At 47.7% G+C, this 26,706-nt stretch overlaps 2 protein-coding genes across 4 annotated transcripts in view; one reads left to right on the top strand and one right to left on the bottom strand.

Moving 5' to 3' along the window:
- SLC31A2 (solute carrier family 31 member 2) overlaps positions 1 to 20,807 on the top strand; it is a 62,496-nt gene extending 41,689 nt beyond the window's left edge. Inside the window, exons 3-4 of the mRNA XM_063936419.1 lie at positions 15,753 to 15,999; positions 18,952 to 20,807. Of these exons, the coding sequence (XP_063792489.1) occupies positions 15,753 to 15,999; positions 18,952 to 19,138 (434 nt within the window). The 3' untranslated portion in view covers positions 19,139 to 20,807. The remainder of the gene's footprint in view (positions 1 to 15,752; positions 16,000 to 18,951) is intronic.
- Positions 20,808 to 23,267: 2,460 nt separating this feature from the next.
- Positions 23,268 to 26,706, bottom strand: part of LOC134948445 (protein Niban 2-like) — a 106,953-nt gene continuing 103,514 nt past the window's right edge. For all 3 annotated transcript variants that reach the window (XM_063936421.1, XM_063936420.1, XM_063936422.1), the window contains exons 14-15: positions 25,573 to 25,684; positions 23,268 to 25,479 (exon numbers count right to left, since the gene is read on the bottom strand). In XM_063936421.1, coding sequence (XP_063792491.1) covers positions 24,437 to 25,479; positions 25,573 to 25,684 — 1,155 coding nt within the window. In that variant the 3' untranslated portion in view covers positions 23,268 to 24,436. The remainder of the gene's footprint in view (positions 25,480 to 25,572; positions 25,685 to 26,706) is intronic.

The raw sequence follows: 26,706 nt of genomic DNA on the forward strand, positions 1-26,706 counted from the left end.
CGCCCAAGATGAGCCCACCTTCCTTGTGGAGTGGGCCTTTACAGATTTAGGCTGTGGCAGGCCTGCCACAGAATGTGCAAGTTGGATTGTGCTACAGATCCAACGAGCAATCGTCTGCTTAGACGCAGGAGCACCCATCTTGTTGGGTGCATACAATATAAACAACGAGTCAGATTTTCTGACTCCAGCTGTCCTTGCAATATATATTTTTAATGCTCTGACAACGTCCAGTAACTTGGAGTCCTCCAAGTCACTTGTAGCCGCAGGCACTACAATAGGCTGGTTCAGATGAAATGCTGACACCACCTTAGGGAGAAAATGCGGACGAGTCCGCAGTTCTGCCCTGTCCGAATGGAAAATCAGATATGGGCTTTTGTAAGATAAAGCTGCCAGTTCTGACACTCTCCTGGCCGAAGCCAGGGCTAGAAGCATGGTCACTTTCCATGTGAGATATTTCAAATCCACCTTCTTTAGTGGTTCAAACCAATGAGATTTTAGAAAGTCCAAAACCACATTGAGATCCCACGGTGCCACTGGAGGCACCACAGGAGGCTGTATATGTAGCACTCCCTTAACAAAGGTCTGGACTTCAGGGACTGAAGCCAATTCTTTTTGAAAGAAAATCGACAGGGCCGAAATTTGAACCTTAATAGATCCCAATTTGAGACCCATAGACAATCCTGATTGCAGGAAATGTAGGAATCGACCCAGTTGAAATTCCTCCGTCGGAGCACTCCGATCTTCGCACCACGCAACATATTTTCGCCAAATTCGGTGATAATGTTGCACGGTTACTTCCTTCCTTGCTTTAATCAAAGTAGGAATGACTTCTTTCGGCATGCCTTTTTCCTTTAGGATCCGGCGTTCAACCGCCATGCCGTCAAACGCAGCCGCGGTAAGTCTTGAAACAGACAGGGACCCTGCTGAAGCAAGTCCCTCCTTAGAGGTAGAGGCCACGGATCTTCCGTGATCATCTCTTGAAGTTCCGGGTACCAAGTCCTTCTTGGCCAATCCGGAACCACTAGTATCGTCCTTACGCCTCTTTGCCGTATAATTCTCAATACTTTTGGTATGAGAGGCAGAGGAGGAAACACATACACCGACTGGTACACCCAAGGCGTTACCAGCGCGTCCACAGCTATTGCCTGCGGATCTCTTGACCTGGCGCAATACCTGTCCAGTTTTTTGTTGAGGCGAGACGCCATCATGTCCACCATTGGTCTTTCCCAACGGGTTACCAGCAAGTGGAAGACTTCTGGATGAAGTCCCCACTCTCCCGGGTGAAGATCGTGTCTGCTGAGGAAGTCTGCTTCCCAGTTGTCCACTCCCGGGATGAACACTGCTGACAGTGCTATCACATGATTCTCTGCCCAGCGAAGAATCCTTGCAGCTTCTGCCATTGCACTCCTGCTTCTTGTGCCGCCCTGTCTGTTCACATGGGCGACTGCCGTGATGTTGTCCGACTGGATCAACACCGGTTTTCCCTGAAGCAGAGGTTCTGCCTGGCTTAGAGCATTGTATATTGCTCTTAGTTCCAGAATGTTTATGTGAAGAGACGTTTCCAGGCTCGTCCATACTCCCTGGAAGTTTCTTCCTTGTGTGACTGCTCCCCAGCCTCTCAGGCTGGCGTCCGTGGTCACCAGGATCCAATCCTGTATGCCGAATCTGCGGCCCTCCAATAGATGAGCACTCTGCAACCACCACAGAAGAGACACCCTTGTCCTTGGAGACAGGGTTATCCGCAGGTGCATCTGAAGATGCGACCCTGACCATTTGTCCAACAGATCCCTTTGGAAAATTCTTGCGTGGAATCTGCCGAATGGAATTGCTTCGTAAGAAGCCACCATTTTTCCCAGGACTCTTGTGCATTGATGTACAGACACCTTTCCTGGTTTTAGGAGGTTCCTGACAAGCTCGGATAACTCCTTGGATTTGTCCTCCGGGAGAAAAACCTTTTTCTGAACCGTGTCCAGAATCATCCCTAGGAACAGCAGACGAGTTGTCGGCATTAACTGGGATTTTGGAATATTCAGAATCCACCCGTGCTGTTTTAGCACTTCTTGCGACAGTGCTAATCCCATCTCTAGCTGTTCTCTGGACCTTGCCCTTATTAGGAGATCGTCCAAGTATGGGATAATTAATATGCCTTTTCTTCGAAGAAGAATCATCATCTCGGCCATTACCTTTGTAAAGACCCGAGGTGCCGTGGACAATCCGAACGGCAGCGTCTGAAACTGATAGTGACAGTTTTGTACAACGAACCTGAGGTACCCCTGGTGTGAGGGGTAAATTGGAACGTGGAGATACGCATCCTTGATGTCCAAGGATACCATAAAGTCCCCCTCTTCCAGGTTCGCTATCACTGCTCTGAGTGACTCCATCTTGAACTTGAACTTCTTTATGTACAGGTTCAAGGACTTCAGATTTAGAATAGGCCTTACCGAGCCATCCGGCTTCGGTACCACAAAAAGAGTGGAATAATACCCCTTCCCTTGTTGTAGAAGAGGTACCTTGACTATCACCTGCTGAGAGTACAGCTTGTGAATGGCTTCCAAAACCGTCTCCCTTTCGGAGGGGGACGTTGGTAAAGCAGACTTCAGGAAACGGCGAGGTGGATCTGTCTCTAATTCCAACCTGTACCCCTGAGATATTATCTGCAGGATCCAGGGATCTACCTGCGAGTGAGCCCACTGCGCGCTGTAATTTTTTGAGACGACCACCCACCGTCCCCGAGTCCGCTTGAGAAGCCCCAGCGTCATGCTGAGGCTTTTGTAGAAGCCGGGGAAGGCTTCTGTTCCTGGGAAGGAGCTGCCTGTTGCTGTCTCTTCCCTCGACCTCTGCCTCGTGGCAGATATGAATAGCCCTTTGCTCTCTTATTTTTAAAGGAACGAAAGGGCTGCGGTTGAAAAGTCGGTGCCTTTTTCTGTTGGGGAGTGACTTGAGGTAGAAAGGTGGATTTCCCGGCTGTAGCCGTGGCCACCAAATCTGATAGACCGACTCCAAATAACTCCTCCCCTTTATACGGCAAAACTTCCATATGTCGTTTTGAATCCGCATCGCCTGTCCACTGTCGCGTCCATAAAGCTCTTCTGGCCGAAATGGACATAGCACTTACCCGTGATGCCAGTGTGCAGATATCCCTCTGTGCATCACGCATATAAAGAAATGCATCCTTTATTTGTTCTAACGACAGTAAAATATTGTCCCTGTCCAGGGTATCAATATTTTCAATCAGGGACTCTGACCAAACTACCCCAGCACTGCACATCCAGGCAGTCGCTATAGCTGGTCGTAGTATAACACCTGCATGTGTGTATATACTTTTTTGGATATTTTCCATCCTCCTATCTGATGGATCTTTAAGTGCGGCCGTCTCAGGAGAGGGTAACGCCACTTGTTTAGATAAGCGTGTTAGCGCCTTGTCCACCCTAGGAGGTGTTTCCCAGCGCTCCCTAACCTCTGGCGGGAAAGGGTATAATGCCAATAATTTCTTTGAAATTATCAGCTTTTTATCAGGGGCAACCCACGCTTCATTACACACGTCATTTAATTCTTCTGATTCAGGAAAAACTATAGGTAGTTTTTTCATACCCCACATAATACCCTGTTTAGTGGTACCTGTAGTATCAGCTAAATGTAACGCCTCCTTCATTGCCAAAATCATATAACGTGTGGCCCTACTGGAAAATACGGTTGATTCGTCACCGTCACCACTGGAGTCAGTGCCTGTGTCTGGGTCTGTGTCGACCGACTGAGGCAAAGGGCGTTTCACAGCCCCTGACGGTGTTTGAGTCGCCTGGACAGGCACTAATTGATTGTCCGGCCGTCTCATGTCGTCAAACGACTGCTTTAGCGTGTTGACACTATCCCGTAGTTCCATAAATAAAGGCATCCATTCTGGTGTCGACTCCCTAGGGGGTGACATCCTCATATTTGGCAATTGCTCCGCCTCCACACCAATATCGTCCTCATACATGTCGACACACACGTACCGACACACAGCAGACACACAGGGAATGCTCCTAACGAAGACAGGACCCACTAGCCCTTTGGGGAGACAGAGGGAGAGTTTGCCAGCACACACCAAAAGCGCTATATATAACAGGGATAGCCTTATAATAAGTGCTCCCTTATAGCTGCTTTATATATATCAAAATATCGCCATAAATTTGCCCCCCCTCTCTGTTTTACCCTGTTTCTGTAGTGCAGTGCAGGGGAGAGACCTGGGAGCCGTCCTGACCAGCGGAGCTGTGAGAGGAAATGGCGCCGTGTGCTGAGGAGATAGGCCCCGCCCCTTTTCCGGCGGGCTCGTCTCCCGCTATTTAGTGAATCCAGGCAGGGGTTAAATATCTCCATATAGCCTCTGGGGGCTATATGTGAGGTATTTTTAGCCTTTATATAGGTTACATTTGCCTCCCAGGGCGCCCCCCCCCAGCGCCCTGCACCCTCAGTGACTGCGTGTGAAGTGTGCTGAGAGGAAAATGGCGCACAGCTGCAGTGCTGTGCGCTACCTTTAGAAGACTGCAGGAGTCTTCAGCCGCCGATTCTGGACCTCTTCTGACTTCAGCATCTGCAAGGGGGCCGGCGGCGCGGCTGCGGTGACCATCCAGGCTGTACCTGTGATCGTCCCTCTGGAGCTGATGTCCAGTAGCCAAGAAGCCAATCCATCCTGCACGCAGGTGAGTTCACTTCTTCTCCCCTCAGTCCCTCGTTGCAGTGATCCTGTTGCCAGCAGGACTCACTGTAAAATAAAAAACCTAAGCTAAACTTTTTCTAAGCAGCTCTTTAGGAGAGCCACCTAGATTGCACCCTTCTCGGCCGGGCACAAAAATCTAACTGGAGTCTGGAGGAGGGTCATAGGGGGAGGAGCCAGTGCACACCACCTGATCTGGAAAAGCTTTACTTTTTGTGCCCTGTCTCCTGCGGAGCCGCTATTCCCCATGGTCCTTTCAGGAACCCCAGCATCCACTAGGACGATAGAGAAATAGCTGTAGATGAATCGGTAATTAAATAAGGGATACGAGAAGGAGCAGAATATGACCGAACCAGATTTGCCAATAATTTACTGGACTAATTGCCCCCATGGAAAAATGTATTCCGTTGAACATCATATGAAAATCTAGCCCGTTCAGTACACAATGAGTCGTACAGTTGTTTAGCAGCAAGATAGGCCTGCCTGTTGTCAGGTGAATCTTGTAATAAGAGTGCGTCATAAGTCTTGGTCAGATTACAACCAAGATCATGCAATTGGGTAGCGAGTAACTTGCGCCTCCTGGAAACATACTCCATGATATGGCCTTGAATCACCGGTTTCGAAGCTGACCAGAATAGATTAATGTCATCCACATGTGTAATATTGTCTACATCATTAAGGAACGTTTGTTCCAAATGTCTGCCGAAATCTGAGGATTTCACAAGATATGCTGGAAACCTCCAATTATAAGACTGAGAGACAGGGGAGTGTAGGTTAAGGGTAAACCAGACCGAGGCATGGTCAGATAATGATATGGGTTCTAGTTTAGTTTTGGCCACTCGCTGTATAAGGGTGTCATTGACCAGCCAATAATCAAGGCGAGAGGAGGAATGATGTGGGTGGGAATAGAACGTGAACTCACGGAAGTCAGGATGTTGGCACCTCCAGGGATCACAAAGCTGTAGTGTATCGGTCAGCAAAGACAAAGCGAACTAGTAGAGGTGGATCTATCCAAACCAGGAGACTGCACAGTATTAAAGTCCCCGCCTAAAATAATTTCCCCCTCCGCCCAATCCTGTAACTTGGTATAAAGATTAGAATAAAAGAGTGAATTGGGACCATTGGGTGCGTAAATAGTAGCTATGGTATAAAGAACTCCAGAAATAGTGAGTTTAATAAATAAATACGGGCCTTCAGAGTCGCACAAACAATCACTTATTTGGTATGGGAGATGTTTACTAAAAAGAATTGGTACTCCCCTTTGTTTAGCTGAATGAGAGGCCGATTTAAATTCCCCTATCCAGGAGTCTCTCACTACATTGGGATCAGTGGTTCTCCAGTGAGTTTCCTGTAAGAGGGCAATATCAGGCTTTAGACGCTTAAGATAAGAGAATTTTTCTTCTCTTGATCGGGGTGTTTAAACCCTCAACATTCAAAGTTACAAATTTGATAGTTGACTGTACTCTAGTGGAAGTGGCAGCAGTCGTTGACATCTAACCTATGCCTACTCTAGGCCAGGAAACTCAAATAATTTGTAAAAGCAGACCTACCCAGCCCGTCCCAGCAAGCGGGCTAGCGGGTGAAACACCTAGACCAGAGCAGCATAGAAACAGACATAACAATGGTAACAGTGACATATAATGTGTGTGAGCAACAATTAAATCAATAACCCAATTCAAAAATATTTCAAATATCATACGAACCCAAGAAGAGAGGACCATGAATCGGGTCCACTGAATAACAGAGTCCAACCAAGAACATGTATAAATTGAGGTACCGAGCCATGAAACCGCTCAATAAACCAACATGATAATAACAGATAAGATAGGGTAGAGGAAGGCAAAACGTAGAGCAGAAGAAGAGAAATAGGAAGAGTCAGAAAAAGTAGGAAGAAGTCCAAGAGAAAATAGAGACTATAGAGTAAACAGATATAGAAACAACAAATGCCTAGGAAGACGTAATTAGGTACAGTAGATAATATACCAGCATGAACGAAGACATTCCAAAAATATATCAACCAGTTGTGTAACCCACTTATAGTAATTACTAAGAACCGGAATGGGGACTGGTCGGAGAGACAAAAATAAGTACGGCCAGTGGATATCAATCCTAGTCATCCATCCCGGTAAAGGATTGCGAGGACAGTGAGTCAACGAAGTTCTTGGCCACTTTTGGGTTCTCAAAGAAGACCTTCCCCGCATGCGTGACTCTTAATTTAGCAGGATAGAGGAGTGCAAAACGGTGGCCTAACTCAAAAAGACTCTTGTAGACAGGTGAGAATTCTCTCCGTTTGGAAGCAACCATGTGAGAAAAGTCTTGGAATAACAACAACTTAGCATCTTGATACCTCAAGTCGGCACATTTTCTGTAAGCATCTAATAACATGACCTTGTCGGCGTTATTGAGGACCCTCATTATGACAGGCAGAGGCCTGACTCTTGTGGATTGTCAGTCAGGGCCTATACGGTGTACACGTTCCACTAAGATAGATCCAGAGTCCGAAACGCAGCCCGGCTCCCTAGGCAGCCACTGAGAAACGAGTGTCATGAGGTCACGAGGTTTCACAGACTCTGGGAGGCCAATAAGGCGCACATTACTTCTCCTATTTCGGTTTTCAAGGTCCTCAAGCTTATCCTGAATAGATGCAACAAATTTTTCTTGGTCAGAGAGTGCCTTCTTAGACGTTGTGAGATCATCCTCCAAATCAGATATTCTCTGTTCAGCCTCAGAGTCGCTGGGCATGTTGGTTCAATTGAGTGAGAGCAGAGTCAAGCAAATCCTTTAGAGGAGCCAATTTTTGGTCCAGTAACGCAGACAGGATATCTGTTCTCTCATTCGTTGTAAAGGATTTAGCAGAATCCATTGCAGATACAGACGCAGGTGGGCCACGGGGACTAGGACGTGATCCCAATGAAGGCGAAGGAGGGCTATCAACAGAAGAGTTATCACGGCCTCAACCTTTGCCGGTCTGGTTGCTACGAGTGCTCCTGTGGCTGTTTGGCCACAAATTTGGACATAATCAGAATAGAAAAATAGACACAACAGTGGTTGTGCGGATACACAGTATGAGATATTAAATAATATGTTGCAATATATGGATCAACCAGCAGAGGGAGTTCAGCGAACCAGCATATGGTCCCCAGAACAGTGACAATAAACAGGCTCCGAGCACTGTGCTAAAAATAAAATCCAGATGTGTGAAGATGACTATCACCTCCATGTATTAGCACAGTATGAGGTGAGTATATAGCCAGATGGATTGTGTGCAAATGTCAGATTCCTTGGAGACAGGAGCAGAATGTAGGGAGATGTGAAGAGGGTTATGGGAACCCAATCCCGACTCACCGCTAACCAGCAGGTTCCAGTCCGGTCAGAGCGGGGACACAGGAGCAATCATGGACCTGCCAGTGACCGCAGCCGACTGCCAGTAACAGGGAGCCACAGCTTACTGGATCTCAGCTCCCAAGATGGCCGCCGGGTGTGAGATGGTCTGTGACTCAGCCAGATCAGCACTCCCTCCAGGCTGCACAGTGTCATGGTGAGGTCAGGGAAGCACAAGGCAGCCAGAGCAGGGAGAGAGGATGGTTATGGTACAGGCGCAGGCGAAGCGGGTCACTCCGCTCCGCTGCCCTGGATGTCCGCGGCGGGCCACCACGCAACTAGAAGTCCCGCCTCGTGCAGGGAGGGCAGGCCGTTGGCGGTCTTGAGCTCCCGGAAAGGTAACCACTGGCAGCGGACCAGGAGATAGAGGGCGCAGGGCGAGATGCAGGGCCAGCAGCTTCAGGAAAGCTATATTATAGCCGACGCCATTCAGAGCAGCTCCAGGGCACGTTTTCCTCCCCTGCTGGCCAACCTCCAGTGTATGCTTAATTTCTAAGCAATCTGACTAGATTGCTTAGAAATTAAGCATGGATCTCTCCGTGTGTATGCCCTGTAGCAATCGCTATTGTTGACTGTTCTAGATTGGCCACAATCTATTTACATTGCTCACTTCACCGCTGGGTGAAGTGAGCGCCCCCCTGTCACCCCCCCCCCCACCTCGCTCAGCACACATCGCACTGTGAGGAGGGAGAGATGTGTGCTGAGGGTTCTGTGAAAGATTGCTCAGCACACATATCCCAGTGTGTACCCCCCTTTAGAGACAGCTTTGGGAAGTTTGCAACTTCCATGTCCTTCTTGGATGAAAGAAAAAAAATGGGAGTGTTGTCTTATTTACTCCTTTTTACCATGCCCAATTGAGGGCGCTGGATGACTTCCTTATCTGCTCTTTTGTTATATTGTTTTGGTTCTCCTTTCTCTGATTTTTTTGTTCCTGCTGTTACTGGAGAACGGTGTTCCTCTTCTGTTCTTAAGCGCCTACAACCGCACTTTACACCCCAGAAAGGATTCATAGATTTTTTTTTTCCCTCCAGACTCTGTAGTCTGTTTAAAAGTACCCATCACCTACGCACAGAAGACGCAGATATAATTTGCATCATTCCTATTAGAATGAAGATGACTTTTTTTTTTTTTTTATTCTACAGCCCTGATATAATTAAGTTGTTGAAGAATATATTTCATTTGATAGAAATTTTAATTAGATAATTTGCAGACTAGAGTTGGTTCACAGATGATGCCTAATCAGCTCAAAAGCTGTACGAGGAATTCATTGATTCCTCACTGACTGGTTATCTTCTTCAACTAGACACACAGAGAAAGTCTAAATCCATGGGAGGCATATATTTGTTGTATTTTAGATCTTTAGTTTATAAGCCACCCAGGAAAAAACTTTTCTTCTGAGGACAATCTCCTTGAAAAAGTCTTCAGTTTCATTGCATACCGTCGGATCAGTAGTTGTCTGCTTTATACACCTTGTAATTTATTGGTACAGAAAACGATGCTACAATTAAGTGATTGCATATATAAAAGTTTCATGGTACCATATTACCTCTAAAGCAGGGCATACACTATACAATTATCTGACAGATCATTTGCCAGATCTGGCTGGTTGGAAAGAAAATTTGGTAATGGGTGAGAGCAGATGACAATTGACCATTTGCTCCCAAACACTGGAAAACGTACAAAACCTGCCGTTCATACAAATTGGTTAAATCCGTGATTTAACAAATTGGTCCGAATGATAGTTTTTGTCCGTTTTCCAGTGTTTGGGAGCAAATGGTCGATTGTCATCTGCTCTCATCCATTACAATTATCTGGCAGCTCATCTGCCAGATCTGGCTGGTTGGAAAGGAAATTTGGTATAGTGTATGCCCATTTGTGAGTGATGCGAGACCTTTTTAGTGAACAATTTACAGTAACACTGAGAAGTTAATCCCTTTTTCTCTATCGTCCTAAGTGGATGCTGGGGTTCCTGAAAGGACCATGGGGAATAGCGGCTCCGCAGGAGACAGGGCACAAAAAAGTAAAGCTTTACTAGGTCAGGTGGTGTGCACTGGCTCCTCCCCCTATGACCCTCCTCCAGACTCCAGTTAGATTTTGTGCCCGAACGAGAAGGGTGCAATCTAGGTGGCTCTCCTAAAGAGCTGCTTAGAGAAAGTTTAGTTTAGGTTTTTTTCTTTACAGTGAGTCCTGCTGGCAACAGGATCACTGCAACGTGGGACTTAGGGGGAAAGTAGTAAACTCACCTGCATGCAGAGTGGATTTGCTGCTTGGCTACTGGACACCATTAGCTCCAGAGGGATCGAACACAGGCCCAGCCGTGGAGTCCGGTCCCGGAGCCGCGCCGCCGACCCCCTTGCAGATGCTGAAGCGTGAAGAGGTCCGGAAACCGGCGGCTGAAGACTCCTCAGTCTTCATAAGGTAGCGCACAGCACTGCAGCTGTGCGCCATTTTCCTCTCAGCACACTTCACTGGGCAGTCACTGAGGGTGCAGAGCGCTGGGGGGGGGCGCTCTGAGAGGCAAATATAAACCTTATACAAGGCTAAAAATACCTCACATATAGCCCATAGGGGCTATATGGAGATATTTAACCCCTGCCTGACTGGAAAAATAGCGGGAGAAGAACCCGCCGAAAAAGGGGCGGGGCCTATCTCCTCAGCACACGGCGCCATTTTCTGTCACAGCTCCGCTGGTCAGAACGGCTCCCAGGTCTCTCCCCTGCACTGCACTACAGAAACAGGGTAAAACAGAGAGGGGGGGCACATTAATGGCTATATATATATATATTAAAGCAGCTATAAGGGAGCACTTAATATAAGGATATCCCTTGTATATATAGCGCTTTGTGGTGTGTGCTGGCAGACTCTCCCTCTGTCTCCCCAAAAGGGCTAGTGGGTCCTGTCTTCATTAGAGCATTCCCTGTGAGTTTGCGGTGTGTGTCGGTACGTGGTGTCGACATGTATGAGGACGATATTGGTGTGGAGGCGGAGCAATTGCCAAATATGCAGATGTCACCCCCCAGGGGGTCGACACCAGAATGGATGCCTTTATTTGTGGAATTACGTGATGGTTTATCTTCCCTTAAACAGTCAGTTGAGGACATGAGGCGGCCGGACAATCAATTAATGCCTGTCCAGGCGCCTCAAACACCGTCAGGGGCTGTAAAACGCCCTTTGCCTCAGTCGGTCGACACAGACCCAGACACGGGCACTGATTCCAGTGACGACGGTAGAAATTCAAACGTATTTTCCAGTAGGGCCACACGTTATATGATTTTGGCAATGAAGGAGACGTTACATTTAGCTGATACTACAGATGCCGTAAAACAGGGTATTATGTATGGTGTGAAAAAACTACAAACAGTTTTTCCTGAATCAGAAGAATTAAATGACGTGTGTGATGAAGCGTGGGTTGCTCCTGATAAAAAGTTGATAATTTCAAAAAAGTTATTGGCATTATACCCTTTCCCGCCAGAGGTTAGGGCGCGCTGGGAAACACCCCCTAAGGTGGACAAGGCGCTCACACGCTTATCCAAACAAGTGGCGTTACCCTCTCCTGAGACGGCCGCACTTAAGGATCCATCAGATAGAAAGATGGAAGTTATTCAAAAGAATATATACACACATGCAGGTGTTATACTACGACCAGCTATAGCAACTGCCTGGATGTGCAGTGCTGGAGTAGTTTGGTCAGAATCCCTGATTGAAAATATTGATACCCTAGATAGGGACAATGTTTTACTGTCGTTAGAACAAATAAAGGATGCATTTATCTATATGCGTGATGCACAGAGGGATATTTGCACACTGGCATCTCGGATGAGTGCTATGTCCATTTCAGCCAGAAGAGCCTTATGGACACGACAGTGGACAGGCGATGCGGATTCAAAACGTCACATGGAGGTTTTGCCGTATAAAGGGGAGGAGTTATTTGGAGTTGGTCTATCAGACTTGGTGGCCACGGCTACTGCCGGGAAATCCACTTTTTTACCTCAAGTCACTCCCCAACAGAGAAAGGCACCGACCTTTCAACCGCAGCCTTTTCGCTCCTACAAAAATAAGAGAGCAAAGGGCTTGTCGTACCTGCCACGAGGCAGAGGAAGAGGGAAGAGACACCAACAGGCAGCTCCTTCCCAGGAACAGAAGCCCTCCCCGGCTCCTGCAAAAACCTCAGCATGACGCTGGGGCCTCTCAAGCGGACTCGGGGACAGTGGGGGGCCGTCTCAAAAATTACAGCGCGCAGTGGGCTCACTCGCAGGTAGACCCCTGGATCCTGCAGATAATATCTCAGGGGTACAGGTTGGAATTAGAGACGGATCCTCCTCATCGTTTCCTGAAGTCTGCCTTACCAACCGTCTCTTCCGAAAGGGAGAGGGTGTTGGAAGCCATTCACAAGCTGTACGCTCAGCAGGTGATAGTCAAAGTACCCCTATTACAACAAGGAAAGGGGTATTATTCCACTCTATTTGTGGTACCGAAGCCGGATGGCTCGGTAAGGCCTATTCTAAATCTGAAGTCCTTGAACCTCTACATAAAAAAGTTCAAGTTCAAGATGGAGTCACTCAGAGCAGTGATAGCGAACCTGGAAGAAGGGGACTTTATGGTATCCTTGGACATCAAGGATGCGTATCTACACGTTCCGATTTACCCCGCACACCAGGGGTACCTCAGGTTCATTGTTCAAAACTGTCACTATCAGTTTCAGACGCTGCCGTTCGGATTGTCCACGGCGCCTCGGGTCTTTACCAAGGTAATGGCCGAGATGATGATTCTTCTTCGAAGAAAAGGCGTATTAGTTATCCCATACTTGGACGATCTCCTAATAAGGGCAAGGTCCAGAGAACAGCTGGAGACAGCTTTAGCACTATCTCAAGAGGTGCTAAGACAACACGGGTGGATTCTGAATATTCCAAAATCCCATTTAATCCCGACAACTCGTCTGCTGTTCCTAGGAATGATTCTGGACACGGTTCAGAAAAAGGTTTTCCTTCCAGAGGAAAAAGCCAAGGAGTTATCCGATCTGGTCAGGAACCTCCTAAAACCAGGAAAAGTGTCAGTACATCAATGCACAAGAGTCCTGGGAAAAATGGTGGCTTCTTACGAAGCAATTCCATTCGGCAGATTCCATGCAAGAATATTCCAAAGGGATCTGTTGGACAAATGGTCAGGGTCGCATCTGCAGATGCACCTGCGAATAACCCTGTCACCAAAGACAAGGGTGTCACTTCTGTGGTGGTTGCAGAAGGCTCACCTATTAGAAGGCCGCAGATTCGGCATTCAGGTTTGGATCCTGGTGACCACGGACGCCAGCCTGAGAGGCTGGGGAGCAGTCACACAAGGAAGAAACTTCCAGGGAGTATGGACGAGTCTGGAAAAGTCTCTTCACATAAACATTCTGGAACTAAGAGCAATCTACAATGCTCTAAGCCAGGCGGAACTTCTCCTGCAAGGAAAGCCGGTGTTGATTCAGTCGGACAACATCACGGCGGTCGCCCATGTAAACAGGCAGGGCGGCACAAGAAGCAGGAGTGCAATGGCAGAAGCTGCCAAGATTCTTCGCTGGGCGGAGAATCACGTGATAGCACTGTCAGCAGTGTTCATCCCGGGCGTGGACAACTGGGAAGCAGACTTCCTCAGCAGACACGATCTTCATCCGGGAGAGTGGGGTCTACATCCAGAAGTCTTCAACATGTTAATAGACCGTTGGGAAAGACCAATTGTAGACATGATGGCGTCTCGCCTCAACAAGAAACTGGACAAATATTGCGCCAGGTCAAGAGATCCACAGGCAATAGCTGTGGACGCACTGGTAACTCCTTGGGTGTACCAGTCAGTGTATGTGTTTCCTCCTCTGCCGCTCATACCAAAGGTATTGAAGATCATACGGCAAAGAAGAGTAAGAACAATACTAGTGGTTCCGGATTGGCCGAGAAGGACTTGGTATCCGGAACTTCAAGAGATGCTCACGGACGAACCGTGGCCTCTACCTCTGAGAAGGGACCTGCTACAGCAGGGTCCCTGTCTTTTTCAAGACTTACCGCGGCTGCGTTTGACGGCATGGCGGTTGAACGCCAGATCCTAAAAGGGAAAGGCATTCCAGAAGAAGTCATTCCTACCTTGATTAAGGCACGGAAGGAAGTCACCGTGAAACATTATCACCGCATTTGGCGAAAATATGTAGCGTGGTGCGAGGATCGGAGGGTTCCGACGGAGGAATTCCAACTGGGTCGTTTCCTACATTTCCTGCAATCAGGATTATCTATGGGTCTCAAATTGGGATCCATTAAGGTTCAAATTTCGGCCCTGTCAATATTCTTCCAAAAAGAATTGGCCTCTGTCCCTGAGGTCCAGACTTTTGTCAAGGGAGTACTGCATATACAGCCTCCTGTGGTGCCTCCGGTGGCACCGTGGGATCTAAATGTGGTTTTAGATTTCCTCAAATCCCATTGGTTTGAACCATTGAAAAAGGTGGATTTGAAATATCTCACATTGAAAGTGACTATGTTACTAGCCCTGGCCTCTGCCAGGAGAGTATCTGAATTGGCGGCTTTATCTTATAGAAGTCCTTATCTAATCTTCCATTCGGATAGGGCAGAACTGCGGACTCGTCCGCATTTTCTCCCTAAAGTGGTATCAGCATTTCATCTGAACCAACCTATTGTGGTGCCTGCGGCCACTAGCGACTTGGAGGACTCCAAGTTGTTGGACGTTGTCAGAGCCTTAAAAATATACATTGCAAGGACGGCTGGAGTCAGAAAATCTGGCTCGCTGTTTATATTGTATGCACCCAACAAGTTGGGCGCACCTGCTTCTAAGCAGTCGATTGCTCGTTGGATTTGTAACACAATTCAACTTGCACATTCTGTGGCAGGCCTGCCACAGCCTAAAACTGTAAAAGCCCACTCCACAAGGAAGGTGGGCTCATCTTGGGCGGCTGCCCGAGGGGTCTCGGCATTACAACTCTGCCGAGCAGCTACGTGGTCGGGGGAGAACACGTTTGTAAAATTTTACAAATTTGATACCCTGGCAAAGGAGGACCTGGAGTTCTCTCATTCGGTGCTGCAGAGTCATCCGCACTCTCCCGCCCGTTTGGGAGCTTTGGTATAATCCCCATGGTCCTTTCAGGAACCCCAGCATCCACTTAGGACGATAGAGAAAATAAGAATTTACTTACCGATAATTCTATTTCTCGGAGTCCGTAGTGGATGCTGGGCGCCCATCCCAAGTGCGGATTATCTGCAATACTTGTACATAGTTATTGTTAACTAATTCGGGTTATTGTTAAGGAGCCATCTTTAAGAGGCCCTTTCTGTTGTCATACTGTTAACTGGGTTTAGATCACAAGTTGTACGGTGTGATTGGTGTGGCTGGTATGAGTCTTACCCGGGATTCAAAATGCCTCCCTTATTGTGTATGCTCGTCCGGGCACAGTACCTAACTGGAGTCTGGAGGAGGGTCATAGGGGGAGGAGCCAGTGCACACCACCTGACCTAGTAAAGCTTTACTTTTTTGTGCCCTGTCTCCTGCGGAGCCGCTATTCCCCATGGTCCTTTCAGGAACCCCAGCATCCACTACGGACTCCGAGAAATAGAATTATCGGTAAGTAAATTCTTATTTTACACATTTGCTTTTGTTTTATATGATTGTAGGCTCTCATCCCAATCTCTCGCTCTGTCTGCAGGTCTTATGCTCTCATTCGTGGTTGTCCTGCTGCTCACTGTCCTCTATGAGGTTTCTAAGGTCTGGAAGTCCAATCTTCTCAACAGGGTCCTACAGACCCTGCCAGGAACTCCAGATTCTGCCGTCTCCCCACCGCTCCTCTCAGATACTGAAGCCAACTTTGATGTGACCTCTGACCCTTTGTTTCCTGGTGATCTCTCAGAAACAGTGAGATCACTTCCTGTGACACATGCCCCTCCTACCTATCAGTAAGTATCTAGGTTCCCTATCCAAAAAGCATTATTTTACTTACCACATTTGATACTGGTGCTAGTTTCCCTGTGTGCTGCATTTATTATTATTATTATTACAGGTCGAGTATCCCTTATCCAAAATGCTTGGGACCAGAGGAATTTTGGATATCTGATTTTTCCGTATTTTGGAATAATTGCATACCATAATGAGATATTATGGTGATGGGACCTAAATCTAAGCACAGAATGCATTTATGTTTCATATACACCTTATACACACAGCCTGAAGGTCATTTTAGCCAATATTTTTTATAACTTTGTGCATTAAACAAAGTGTGTGTACATTCACACAATTCATTTATGTTTAATATACACCTTATACACACAGCCTGAAAGTCATTTTAATACAATATTTTTAATAACTTTGAGTATTAAACAAAGTTTGTGTACATTGAGCCACCAAAAAACAAATGTTTCACTATTTCACTCTCACTCAAAAAAGTCCGTATTTCGGAATATTCGGATATGGGATACTCAACCTGTATTATCCTTTATTTATATGGTTCCACAAGGGTTCCGCAGCACCCAATTACAGAGTACATATGCACATAATCAAAACATGAAAACAGTGACTTACAGTTGAAGACAATATACGACAAGTACAGGGTAACTAAGCATAACTACACCAGTAGACGACATAGAGATAAGTTTCAAGGTGGCCAAAAAAAAAAGCAGGATTTGGGCAGTTGAAGAGTATTAAAGTAAGAAAAGGATAAGCACATGAGGGAAGAGGGCCCAGCTCGTGAGAGCTTACATTCTAAAGGGGAGGGGCAGATAGACAGGGGTGACACAGATGGGGTAGACCGAGCATGAGATAGAGGGTTAGGATGAGATTTGGCTGGGTTTGGTTAAGAGCCCGTTTGAAGTTCTGTAGGGAGGAGGAGGAGAGTCTGGGGGGGGGGGGGAGATTTGCAGAAGGAGAGGGTGGTCCACAGTGTCAAAAGCAGCAGAGAGGTCAAGAAGAATAAGCAGAGAGTAGTGGCCCTTAGATTTGGCTGCATGGAGGTCATTGCAGACTTTTGTGAGGGCAGTTTCAGTGGAGTGGAGAGAATGGAAACCAGACTGGAATGGGTCAAGCAGTGAGTGAGAGGAAAGAAAGGCAGTGAGGCGATTATAGACCATACGCTCAAGGAGTTTGGAGGCAAAAGGGAGAGGAGTCGATAGTTGGAGTGTTTGGATCAAGGGTAGGTTTTGTAAGAATAGGGGAGATAAGAGCATACCAAGGCAGAGGGGACAGTGCCTGATGAGAGGGAGATTGAGAATGTGGGCAAGATGGGAACAGGCAGAAGGAGAGAGGTAGTGGAGGAGGTGGGAGGGGATGGGTCAAGTGGGGAGGTGGTGGGGGGAGAGAAACAGATGAGGGCCATGACTTCCTCACCAGATACATCATGGGAGAAAGATGTCAGAGTTGAGGGAAGGGGAGGGGTGGCAAGGGATGGGTGGTGCCTGGTTGCTGGTCTGGTGGGATGTGATGTCCTGATGTATGGAGTCAATCTTGTATGTGAAATAAGTGGCAAGAGCAGACAATGAGGAAAGGAGAGGAGGTGGTGGTAGGCAGAGGAGGGAGTTAACAGTGGAAAAGAGGTGTCGGAAGACTGGGTAGAGATGAGAATTTTGAAGTATGATTGTTTAGCGAGGGAAATGGCAGTACTGAAGGATGAGAGCATAAATTGGAAATGGAGGAAGTCTGCCTTAGAGCGTGATTTCCTCCACTGTCGCTCGGCCGTACGTGAGCATTTTTGAAGATATCTGGTGCATTTGGTGTGCCAGGGTTGAGGTGTTGATCTGCATATAGTGGTTGGTGGAGCGACAGTCAAGTGCAGACGTATGAGATGCATTGTATAGGGATGTGGCTTGTTCAGGGCATGTGAGAGAGAGAAGTGAGTCAAACAGGGAGGATAGGGATGAGGTGTCAATAGCCTCAATGTTACCCTTAGTGATGGTAGCCTTATGAGGGAGAGATGGGGAAGCAGAAATAGATAAGTTGAAAGAGCAGGTGGTGGTCAGAGAGGGGAAAAGGGAAGTTAGAGAAATATTGCAGCGGTGAGTGAAAACCAGATCCAGTGTGCTCCCGTTCACATGGGAGGGTGAGGTGGTCCACTGGGAGAGACCAAGTGAAGAGGTGAGGTTAAGGAGTCTAGAGGCAGGTGATTTTGTGGGGTTATTGATAGGGATGTGGAAATCACCTAGGATAATGGAGGAAATATCAGAAGAGAGGAAGTGAGGTAGCCAAGAAGCAAAGTTGTCGAGGAATTTGGAGGAAATGCCAGGTGGACGGTAAATGACAGCAACTCAAAGATTAGTAGGTTGGTAGAGGCGTATTGTATGGACCTCAAATGTAGAGAATGTAAGGGATGGTTCTGGAGGTGTAAGTTGGTATGTGTAGCTAGAGGGTAAAAGGATCCCAACACCACCCCCATGGCGACCCCCGGGTCGGGGGGGTGTATGAGAATGTGAGGCCCCCAGCAGAGAGAGCAGCAGGAGAAGTGCTGTCATAGGGAGTAATCCAGGTTTCTGTAATGGCCAGGAGATGCAGGGAGTTGGAAATGAAAAGGTCATGAGTGGGGGCCAGTTTGTTGCAAACAGATCTGGCATTCCTGAGGGCACAGGATAGGGGGTAGGAGTTTGTTGGAGAGATGTGAATGAGATTATCAGGATTGCTGTAGCGTTCAGGTAAGATTAATTTGGAAGGAAGGGATATAGAGGGTGTAATGATGGTGCTGGGTACTTGACTAGGAAGGGAGACTGCAGCAGGGAGGGAGTGTAGTATGATAGTGGTGGAGGAGAAGTTATAACTGCATTATTACTTTTCCATTTTTGCATGCTCTTGGGTTCCTGTACTGGCATCTATGATGTTTCCTGACCAGCGCCATTCTCACTCATGTGTCTTTTCTTCTTTGCACACAGGTGGTGGTTGCTGCACTCCTCAGTTGCCCTCCTGCACACAGGCCAGGTTTTCCTTGGGTACATGCTGATGCTTTGCGTCATGTCCTACAATGCTGCTATATTTCTGGCCGTTCTCCTTGGATCTGCCCTTGGATACTACCTGGCTTTCCCTCTTCTTGCTAAACACCCCAAGCCCCACTGTCTGTAGCAAACTGGCAGATGGAGGAGTACAGCTGAGGGGACTAGTCTTCCAAATGCTTCTTGCACAAGTATACTGTCAGGGACCCTTCGTTCTTCCCGATGATATGACCGTGATGTCTTAAGTAACAATGACTGTTTTTAGAATTCTTGCTGTCTACCAAAAAAGCCTTTTACTTACTGCATATAGGCACCATTCGCTTTCTATTTATTCATATTACACTCATTTTGGCAGTGATAGGTTATAACCACTCAGTGTTGGTCAGTTGAACACCCATCAATTCTGAGCTTCAGCCAGTGGCGTGCGGTGAGGTCAGTTGCTGGTGAGGCACTGGCCGGGGGGCGGGGCGATGACGCGGCGAGCCGTGACCGACTCACAGCGGCCATCTTTGATTTAAAAAATGGCTTTGCACTACAGCGCCATTTTTGAAAGTGGCAAACCCCTCAACTATGGTGCCTTAATGGCTGCAGGGACTGGATCCATGATCCAGACCTGCAGCCAAAATGCCCGTTGCCGCCCGCCGCACAAGCCCCGCCACTGCATGAGTCCCGCTGCCCGCCTCCGCTGCACAAGTCAAGCCACGCGCGCCCGCCGCTACTGCATAACTCCCACCGCCGCTGCCCGCTACCGCCCACTGCCGGGTTCCGCGCTGCAAAGTGCATGCGCATCAAACGTGATGAACAGGCAAATGTAGTATTTGTGTATGTGTTGTGTAGGGAATTTTAATGAATAAAAAAAAAAAAAAGTTGTAATTGGCGTGGGGGGATTAGTCCTGCGATCGCTGTCTTACTCCTGCGATCGCCTCTGCCTGATTGACAGGCAGAGGTGGTCGCTGGGCAGGAGGGGGCAGGCCGGCGGCGTTTGGGATGTTGGGGGGGGGCAGGCCACGGCAGCTGCATGACATCACACACAGCCGCTGCGACCCTCACAGTGACGATAAGCTCCTGTCAGCGTGTAGGAGCTGCTCTTCCAGTACAAAAGCATCGCCGCTGTGCAATGCATTTGTACTTGTGCGGGGGGGTCGGGCCTGACATGCGGGGCGACTAGCCCTGTGCTGGGCGTCCCCCGCATGTCTGTGTGACTGATCGTAGATGTGCTAAATTTAGCACATCTACGATCAGGTCTGAATTAGGCCCTAAATCTCCACACTATGGGGAATATTTATCACAATCCGCATCTGAGATGCAGATGTGATACATTTGACCAAAATCACATTGCGATAACTGAATACATCGCAGGGCTGTATTAATTATCGCAAACAGGGAGAGAGCTTGCGAGAAAGCTCTGTCCCTGCAAATCCTGTTACCACAATTCTCAGGGTATTTTTTGTAAAAATACCCTGACACACAAGTGATGAGAGGGGCGGAAGCACAGGTGGTGAAGGGGGAAGGGACACAGGTGGGGAGGGAGGCAAAGATACACATGGAGAGGAAGGCAGAGGCACAGGTGTAAAAGGGGCAATGACACAAGTGGGGAACGAGACACAGGTGGTAGGGGTGGACACACAGGTAGTGAAGGTGGCAGAGACACAAGTGAAGAGGGAGGTGGAAGCACAAGTAGAGAGAGTGGGGAGGAGGCAGAGACACGGGTTTGGTGGGGCCAGAGATGCAGGTGTGGTGGGGCCAGAGACACAGGAGGTAAAGGGGCAGAGACACAGGTGGGGTGGGGGCAGAGACACAGGAGGGAAAGGGGCAGAGACGCAGGTGTGGTGGGGCCAGAGACGTAGGAGGGGAAGGAGCAGAGATACAAGTGGGGAGGGGCCAGAGACGCAGGAGGGGAAGGGGTAGAGACATGGGTGTGGTGGGGGCAGAGACGCAGGTGTGGTGGGGCCAGAGACGTAGGAGGGGAAGGGGCAGAGACATGGGTGTGGTGGGGGCAGAGACGCAGGTGTGGTGGGGCCAGAGACGAAGGAGAGGAAGGGGCAGAGATACAAGTGGGGAGGGGGCACAGACACAGGAGGGTAAGGGGCAGAGATGGGGAGGGGGCAGAGATGCGGGTGGGGAGGGGGCAGAGACGCAGGTGTGGTGGGGCTAGAGACGAAGGAGGGGAAGGGGCATACTGTAAGCTGCTGCAGCCATAGCTGACGTTCCTGGCCATTTAGGTGAAAACTTATATTAGTCACAATGCTTCTCTGTATGAGAGCATCAGGCAGGGAGAAAAGCAGGACAGAGGGAGGAGCAGAAATGGGGTGAGGGGGTGCATGGGAAAATCTGTGACCCCTGTGGTAACTGCTACATATTGTAATGTAATGTAACTCCAGACATCCCCACTGGCCTGGCCACCAGCTTAGCCCCTGCTGCAAATACATATAACCTATGTGAATATGAATGTGGCAGCCTGTCATGCAGCATATTATAAGTTTATCTTCTCCTTGCAGCAGCGCTGCTTGTGGCTTGTCCCCCCCCCCCTCCCCCTGTGCTCCGTGTGTCTCACGGGAAACGGGTGCCGGGAAGCTGACCTTGCAGGGAGGGACGCTTGTGAGGAGAGCGGCCGAGTGTTCGGCTGGCTGGAGCGGCGTGTAGCGGCTTCCGGCGGCGCTAGTGAGAGCGCTGTGCTGCGGCGGTTCCTGTCTTTGAAGTCCGTACAGCGCGGACGGAGCGGCTGGGGCGGGCGCTGGTATGAGCGGCGGGTGCGGGCGGCGGTAATGAAAACGGACCCCACACAGCGGGGCGGCAGCGCGTGCTGACCGCCCCGTCCCCCCCAGCATACCTTGTCTCCTTGTAGGGAGGGCTGCGACGGGGCTTCTATGTGTAAGCTCCGTCCAGCTGTTCAGTTCATGGCTGCGACGGGGCTTCTTGCTGTAAGCTCCGTCCAGCTCTTGTTCATGGCTGCGTCCAGCTCTTGCAGCAGTAGTGAACTGCGTGTGACTGTGAGGGTGCTCTTTGTGAGGACCGACACGCCATGTGCTGCATTCTTGCTGTAAGCTCCGTCCAGCTCTGCAGCGGCACTATCCCTGACCCATGTTTTTAGAAGAAACTGGGAAGGGATGTGTCTTAAGTGTAAAAATAAAATATTCACTAAGTGTGGGAGCCCCCCACACCAGCCCTGTTGCTCCGACGAGCACAGAAAAAACACACTGAGGTACTCGGGGAGTATGGAGGGGAGGAGTGTTACTGAATTTGAATATTCAGTGCCCTGTTCCTTTCGGAAGCCGTCCATATCCCAAGAGTACTCCAGTGACCCCTAGTGGATGAAAAAGAAAAGGGAGTTATCCACCTTCATATTACTTTATCAGTTTGCTTAGACCCTCCTGCAGTTTTTTTTTTACAGGTAAACTGCTGTAAAATATTAATTTGTTTTATTTTTCTAGCAAGCTCTTTATATTAACCAGGCTAACTCATCTCTGCTGCCCTTTGACACAACACAGATATGCTTTGTGTTCTGCACTGGATACACTGTATATGGATCCATAAAGCAGCTCTGTGTCAGATCAAGGGCAAATCTGTATAGGAGAAAGACTGCTCAAAAAAAATTGAAGAAAGACAAAAAGCGGCATTGTTCATAGGAGGTTACAGACAAACCAAAAAATTAACTGTCAGATTTGAAACTGTTAAGTCTTGATACCTCAGGTACTAATTATATGTATTATTTTTGTACTTTTTTTGTTTTGTTTTTAAAAAGTATACTGTATAACAGCCTTTCATAATCATTCTTCCCTTTTCTAAAGGCCCCCATACACTAGAGGGAGCGCATGTCATACCCCTTAAACTCCCCGCCAGCCGCTCCTGGACTCACAATATCGCAAGTCCAGGGCACCATCACTCACGATGTGCTAACGGTAGATCGCATGCGATATAACATTAAGCACCTTTATCGCGAGCAACAGGGCCAGACCTTACCTACTGCCAAGGGTACGACCCCCGCGAGCTCGCCTCAGATCGTAATCGTAAGTGGACCACATACGATGTGGTCCACTTGATCGCGATACGTCGGCCCAATGCGTTGATATCGTGCCAAAAGACACTATCGCTCTAGTGTATGGGGGCCTTAAGGTCAGCCTGTTTAGCGTTTTAAAATGCAATAAAGCCAGCCCCAGTGGGACATAACAAGCAGGACCTAGGGTGTATATTTTATCTCTCAGGTAACAGGGAAAATTTTTGTCCCCCCAAAGAAATGAAACAGAAAACTTAACACATGCTTCTGGTTCTCTTATAATAAAGTTTTTATTTATTATTAATAATTAGAAGCTTTTTGACTTAAAACATTAACGTTTTAATAAAATATATTTTAAAAGAATGATATGCAGGTCTTGATTGGGAAATGGGAGAACAAGGCACCATTTGGTTTAAAAAATGGGTTGCCCCAAAAAAATGTTGTGCATGGAATGTAACGGTCAGACGAGAAAATGCTTTTGCAGTCTCTCCACTCACACTTGGAATGTACAATGTACACAGACAGGAACCCTGTTACAGTAGGTCTGTCTTACAGGGTGGGGTATTTAAAGGTCATATCCATATTCAGAAAGTGAATATCCCACTTGGTCTCTGCTTGGGACTGTATGTCTCTGTAGCAGCCCACAATAACCAGCTGTGCACATGATGTCCAGATTTCTACAGAAGCTTCTGCAGGCAACTTGGGGTCCCAGGGAAGAGTGCCCTAGTCTAAAAGTACAAGGGTATTGGGGGGGGGGGGGATTCATTTTTTTAAAAATGAATTTCAGGAACTGAAACTGTCCTTGAAGCGGATATCCACAAAGGAGAACGGGATTCCTAAGTCGGACTGTGACGTCTATATATAGAGAGATTTCTTGTGTTAAATACAATTACTTAGAGTCGGGGAAAGTCACAGACAATGTGCCTCAATCACTTAAAGTCCTTTTCAAACTCTCACTGATGCTTCCTCATCAGAGCACATTTCTTTGGGTTAGTGTTAGGTTTTCATTGCCGTGTGCGCAGTGTATATACAAGATTGTGTGTAATCATAGGGAGGGTGTAGACCCCGGGGTTTCACAAGTGGCAGTACTTATAGAGGTGTAACCGGTATAGTAGTTTACAAAAATAAAGCTCTGGTGTTACAATTTGCCTGAGCTCTGACATTGCAAATCGTCTCTACAGGGCTTAGGAGAGATGCAGTGGCTGTATAGGTGAATATTAGGTCAGTATGCAATAGCAGACATAGGGTATTGGTGATGTGTGCTGGTGACTGTAGTGACATTGAAACACTGAATACTTAATACCCTGGGCATAGCAAAAAGACTAGTGGAGCCAAAAAGCATTTAAATAAGTAGTTTTGTGCGAAAAGAGGGCAAGCCTGGTGCTTCTTCTAACATCCATTAAGAGTTCATTATGCAGCCTCAATCGCGGTTTCTCAGAAGTGGGTAATGACCTCATCTTGCTTTCGGGGTGCTGGGACAGGAATTTCCCTGTACCCGTCACCTTCCTCTTCCTCCTCGCTCATGGGAGACTGGAAACCACTATCATCTGGAGTGGAATGTACTACGTGTGATGTAGAAGACTGCAGCGGCTCTAATGGACTTTTCTCTTCTGAGTGGGTGATGTGGGTAGCAGTATCCTCCTGTGCCCGCTGGATAGGCAAAGGAGAATGGATATTAGTTTCCAAAGGCGAGTAGTCATCAGTTTCCACCCTACTGTTTTCATGGCTTACATATTGGAGCACCGACTCATGGTTGGGTACCACATTCTCAAGAACTTCAGTTGGTTCGGCGTGAGAGACATGGTCGTTTGTGGCCAAATGGTCCTGTGTCACATGATGATGGTTCTCTTTCTGATCACCATAATCTTGTTTATCTGGTTTTAAAACCTCTACCTCATGGTAATCTTGAACAAGTTCTCTTTCTGGTGCTACCTGTGTACTGTGGACAGCCAGTACATGGTCATGTTTCTGTATTTCTTCTGCATGACTGTGGTCTGGTTCATCTGCATGACCATCACTGTGTGCAACATATTCTTCTGTTTGAGATTCCTGGAGATCACTGTGTTTCGGCTGCTGCGTGTGGGACTCAGTTACGTGTGTTACCTCTTTTTCAGGCTCTGCACAGTCAGAACTCTCAACCACCTCGGTTGCTGGAACTTCAACATCAAATTCTTTAACAAGCATGCCACGGATTTTGCCGACATTGCTAGATTCTGGTTCCTCTGGAATCTCTTCATGTGCTGGGACCTCCTGGCACGATTCCAGGACCTCAGGTAATTCATCATCCTGAATAATAGACACCACTTGGCGGAGTCTGCCAAGCCGGTTTCCAGAGTTCTCGGTATTGTTGGCATATTCCTCCGTCCAGTTAATGGGTGGTCCTTCTCCAAGGAGGTGAAGGTTGGGGTCACTGTTGTGCATCACCATGCTGTCCCGGTACAAGTTATGTTTGCGCTGAGTTGCAGCATCCTTAACCGCTGCAAAAGACAAAATAGTTTGAAACCTGTTATAAGGGTCCCTATAGTCACACAGTATTCAATAGTAACAGAAGGTAAGTGCCACCTACTTACCTTGCACAATATCTCTCATCACTGTCTGCAGCACAACTTCTTCATAGATGTTCTCCACCAGCACAAACCGTGACAGCTCCTCAAATATAAGTTCCTGATAACGAGGCAACTCCTAAAAGAGACACGAGAGATAGATAGATAGATAGATAGATGGGGGATAGAAGGCAGAAGACTGTCCAGAAATAAGTGATCCCTAAGTTCCATCTCAAGTACCACCCCAATGGACATGTCACCTACAATTACTGCATGTTGTAGCCATCTGAATGCTTCTAAACTGACCTACCTACATGAAATAAGGTTTTCAGGAGTAATAACAGGAAGATGTACTGGCAAGGACTATAGTCTTGAGAACCTCAGGCCTGCAATAGCTAGTTATCAGCGTATTACTACTGAATGGTTAAATGACATTAGGTAACAGGACAGTCCAAAACATAAGCTAAACTAAAGTATTGGTATGGGGGCAGGTTCACCATTGATATCGGCTACTGGCGGAGTATTAAGCTTTTACTCATACTGTGCTATTAATGTTCAATGTATCACTTGAACAAAGACGTGAAAAAGAAAATGATTGATTAAACCTGAATTAGACTTAAGTGGTACGGATATTACCAGTAACCATAACCAAGAGGTTCCCAAACACCGTCCTCAAGGCATATTAACAGTCCAGGTTTTAATTATATCCATGCTTGGCCACAGGTGTCTTAGGGGTCTATTCATGAAGCAGTGAGAAGTGAGCCAGTGGAGTAGATGTCAATGGCAACCAATCAGCATGGAAGTAACAGTTATAATTTGCATACTATAAAATATTATACAGAGCAGGTGCTCTCCACTACATCTCCCCCATAATTATTACCTCAGTCAATTTGATTTAACCATCTTTGCTGAGCCGTGGATATCCTTAAAACCTGGACCCTTAGGGTGTCTTGAGGAACGTGCTTGGGAACCTCTGCCATAACCTAATTATTTGTTTGCCACCCATCCACTCATGATATACCCATCTCTGCAATGGGTCCATCTAATGTCTTCCTCCCTGGTGGTTTTTGTACAACAGAAGTGGGACAGGACTCCCTGCACGTGCACGGAGAACGCTCAGCAGTTAGTGTGGATGTCCGTAAACATGACGAGACTGTATCA

The sequence above is a fragment of the Pseudophryne corroboree genome, chromosome 8, assembly GCF_028390025.1.
Source record: "Pseudophryne corroboree isolate aPseCor3 chromosome 8, aPseCor3.hap2, whole genome shotgun sequence".
In the NCBI taxonomy this organism is placed as follows: Eukaryota; Metazoa; Chordata; class Amphibia; order Anura; family Myobatrachidae; genus Pseudophryne; species Pseudophryne corroboree.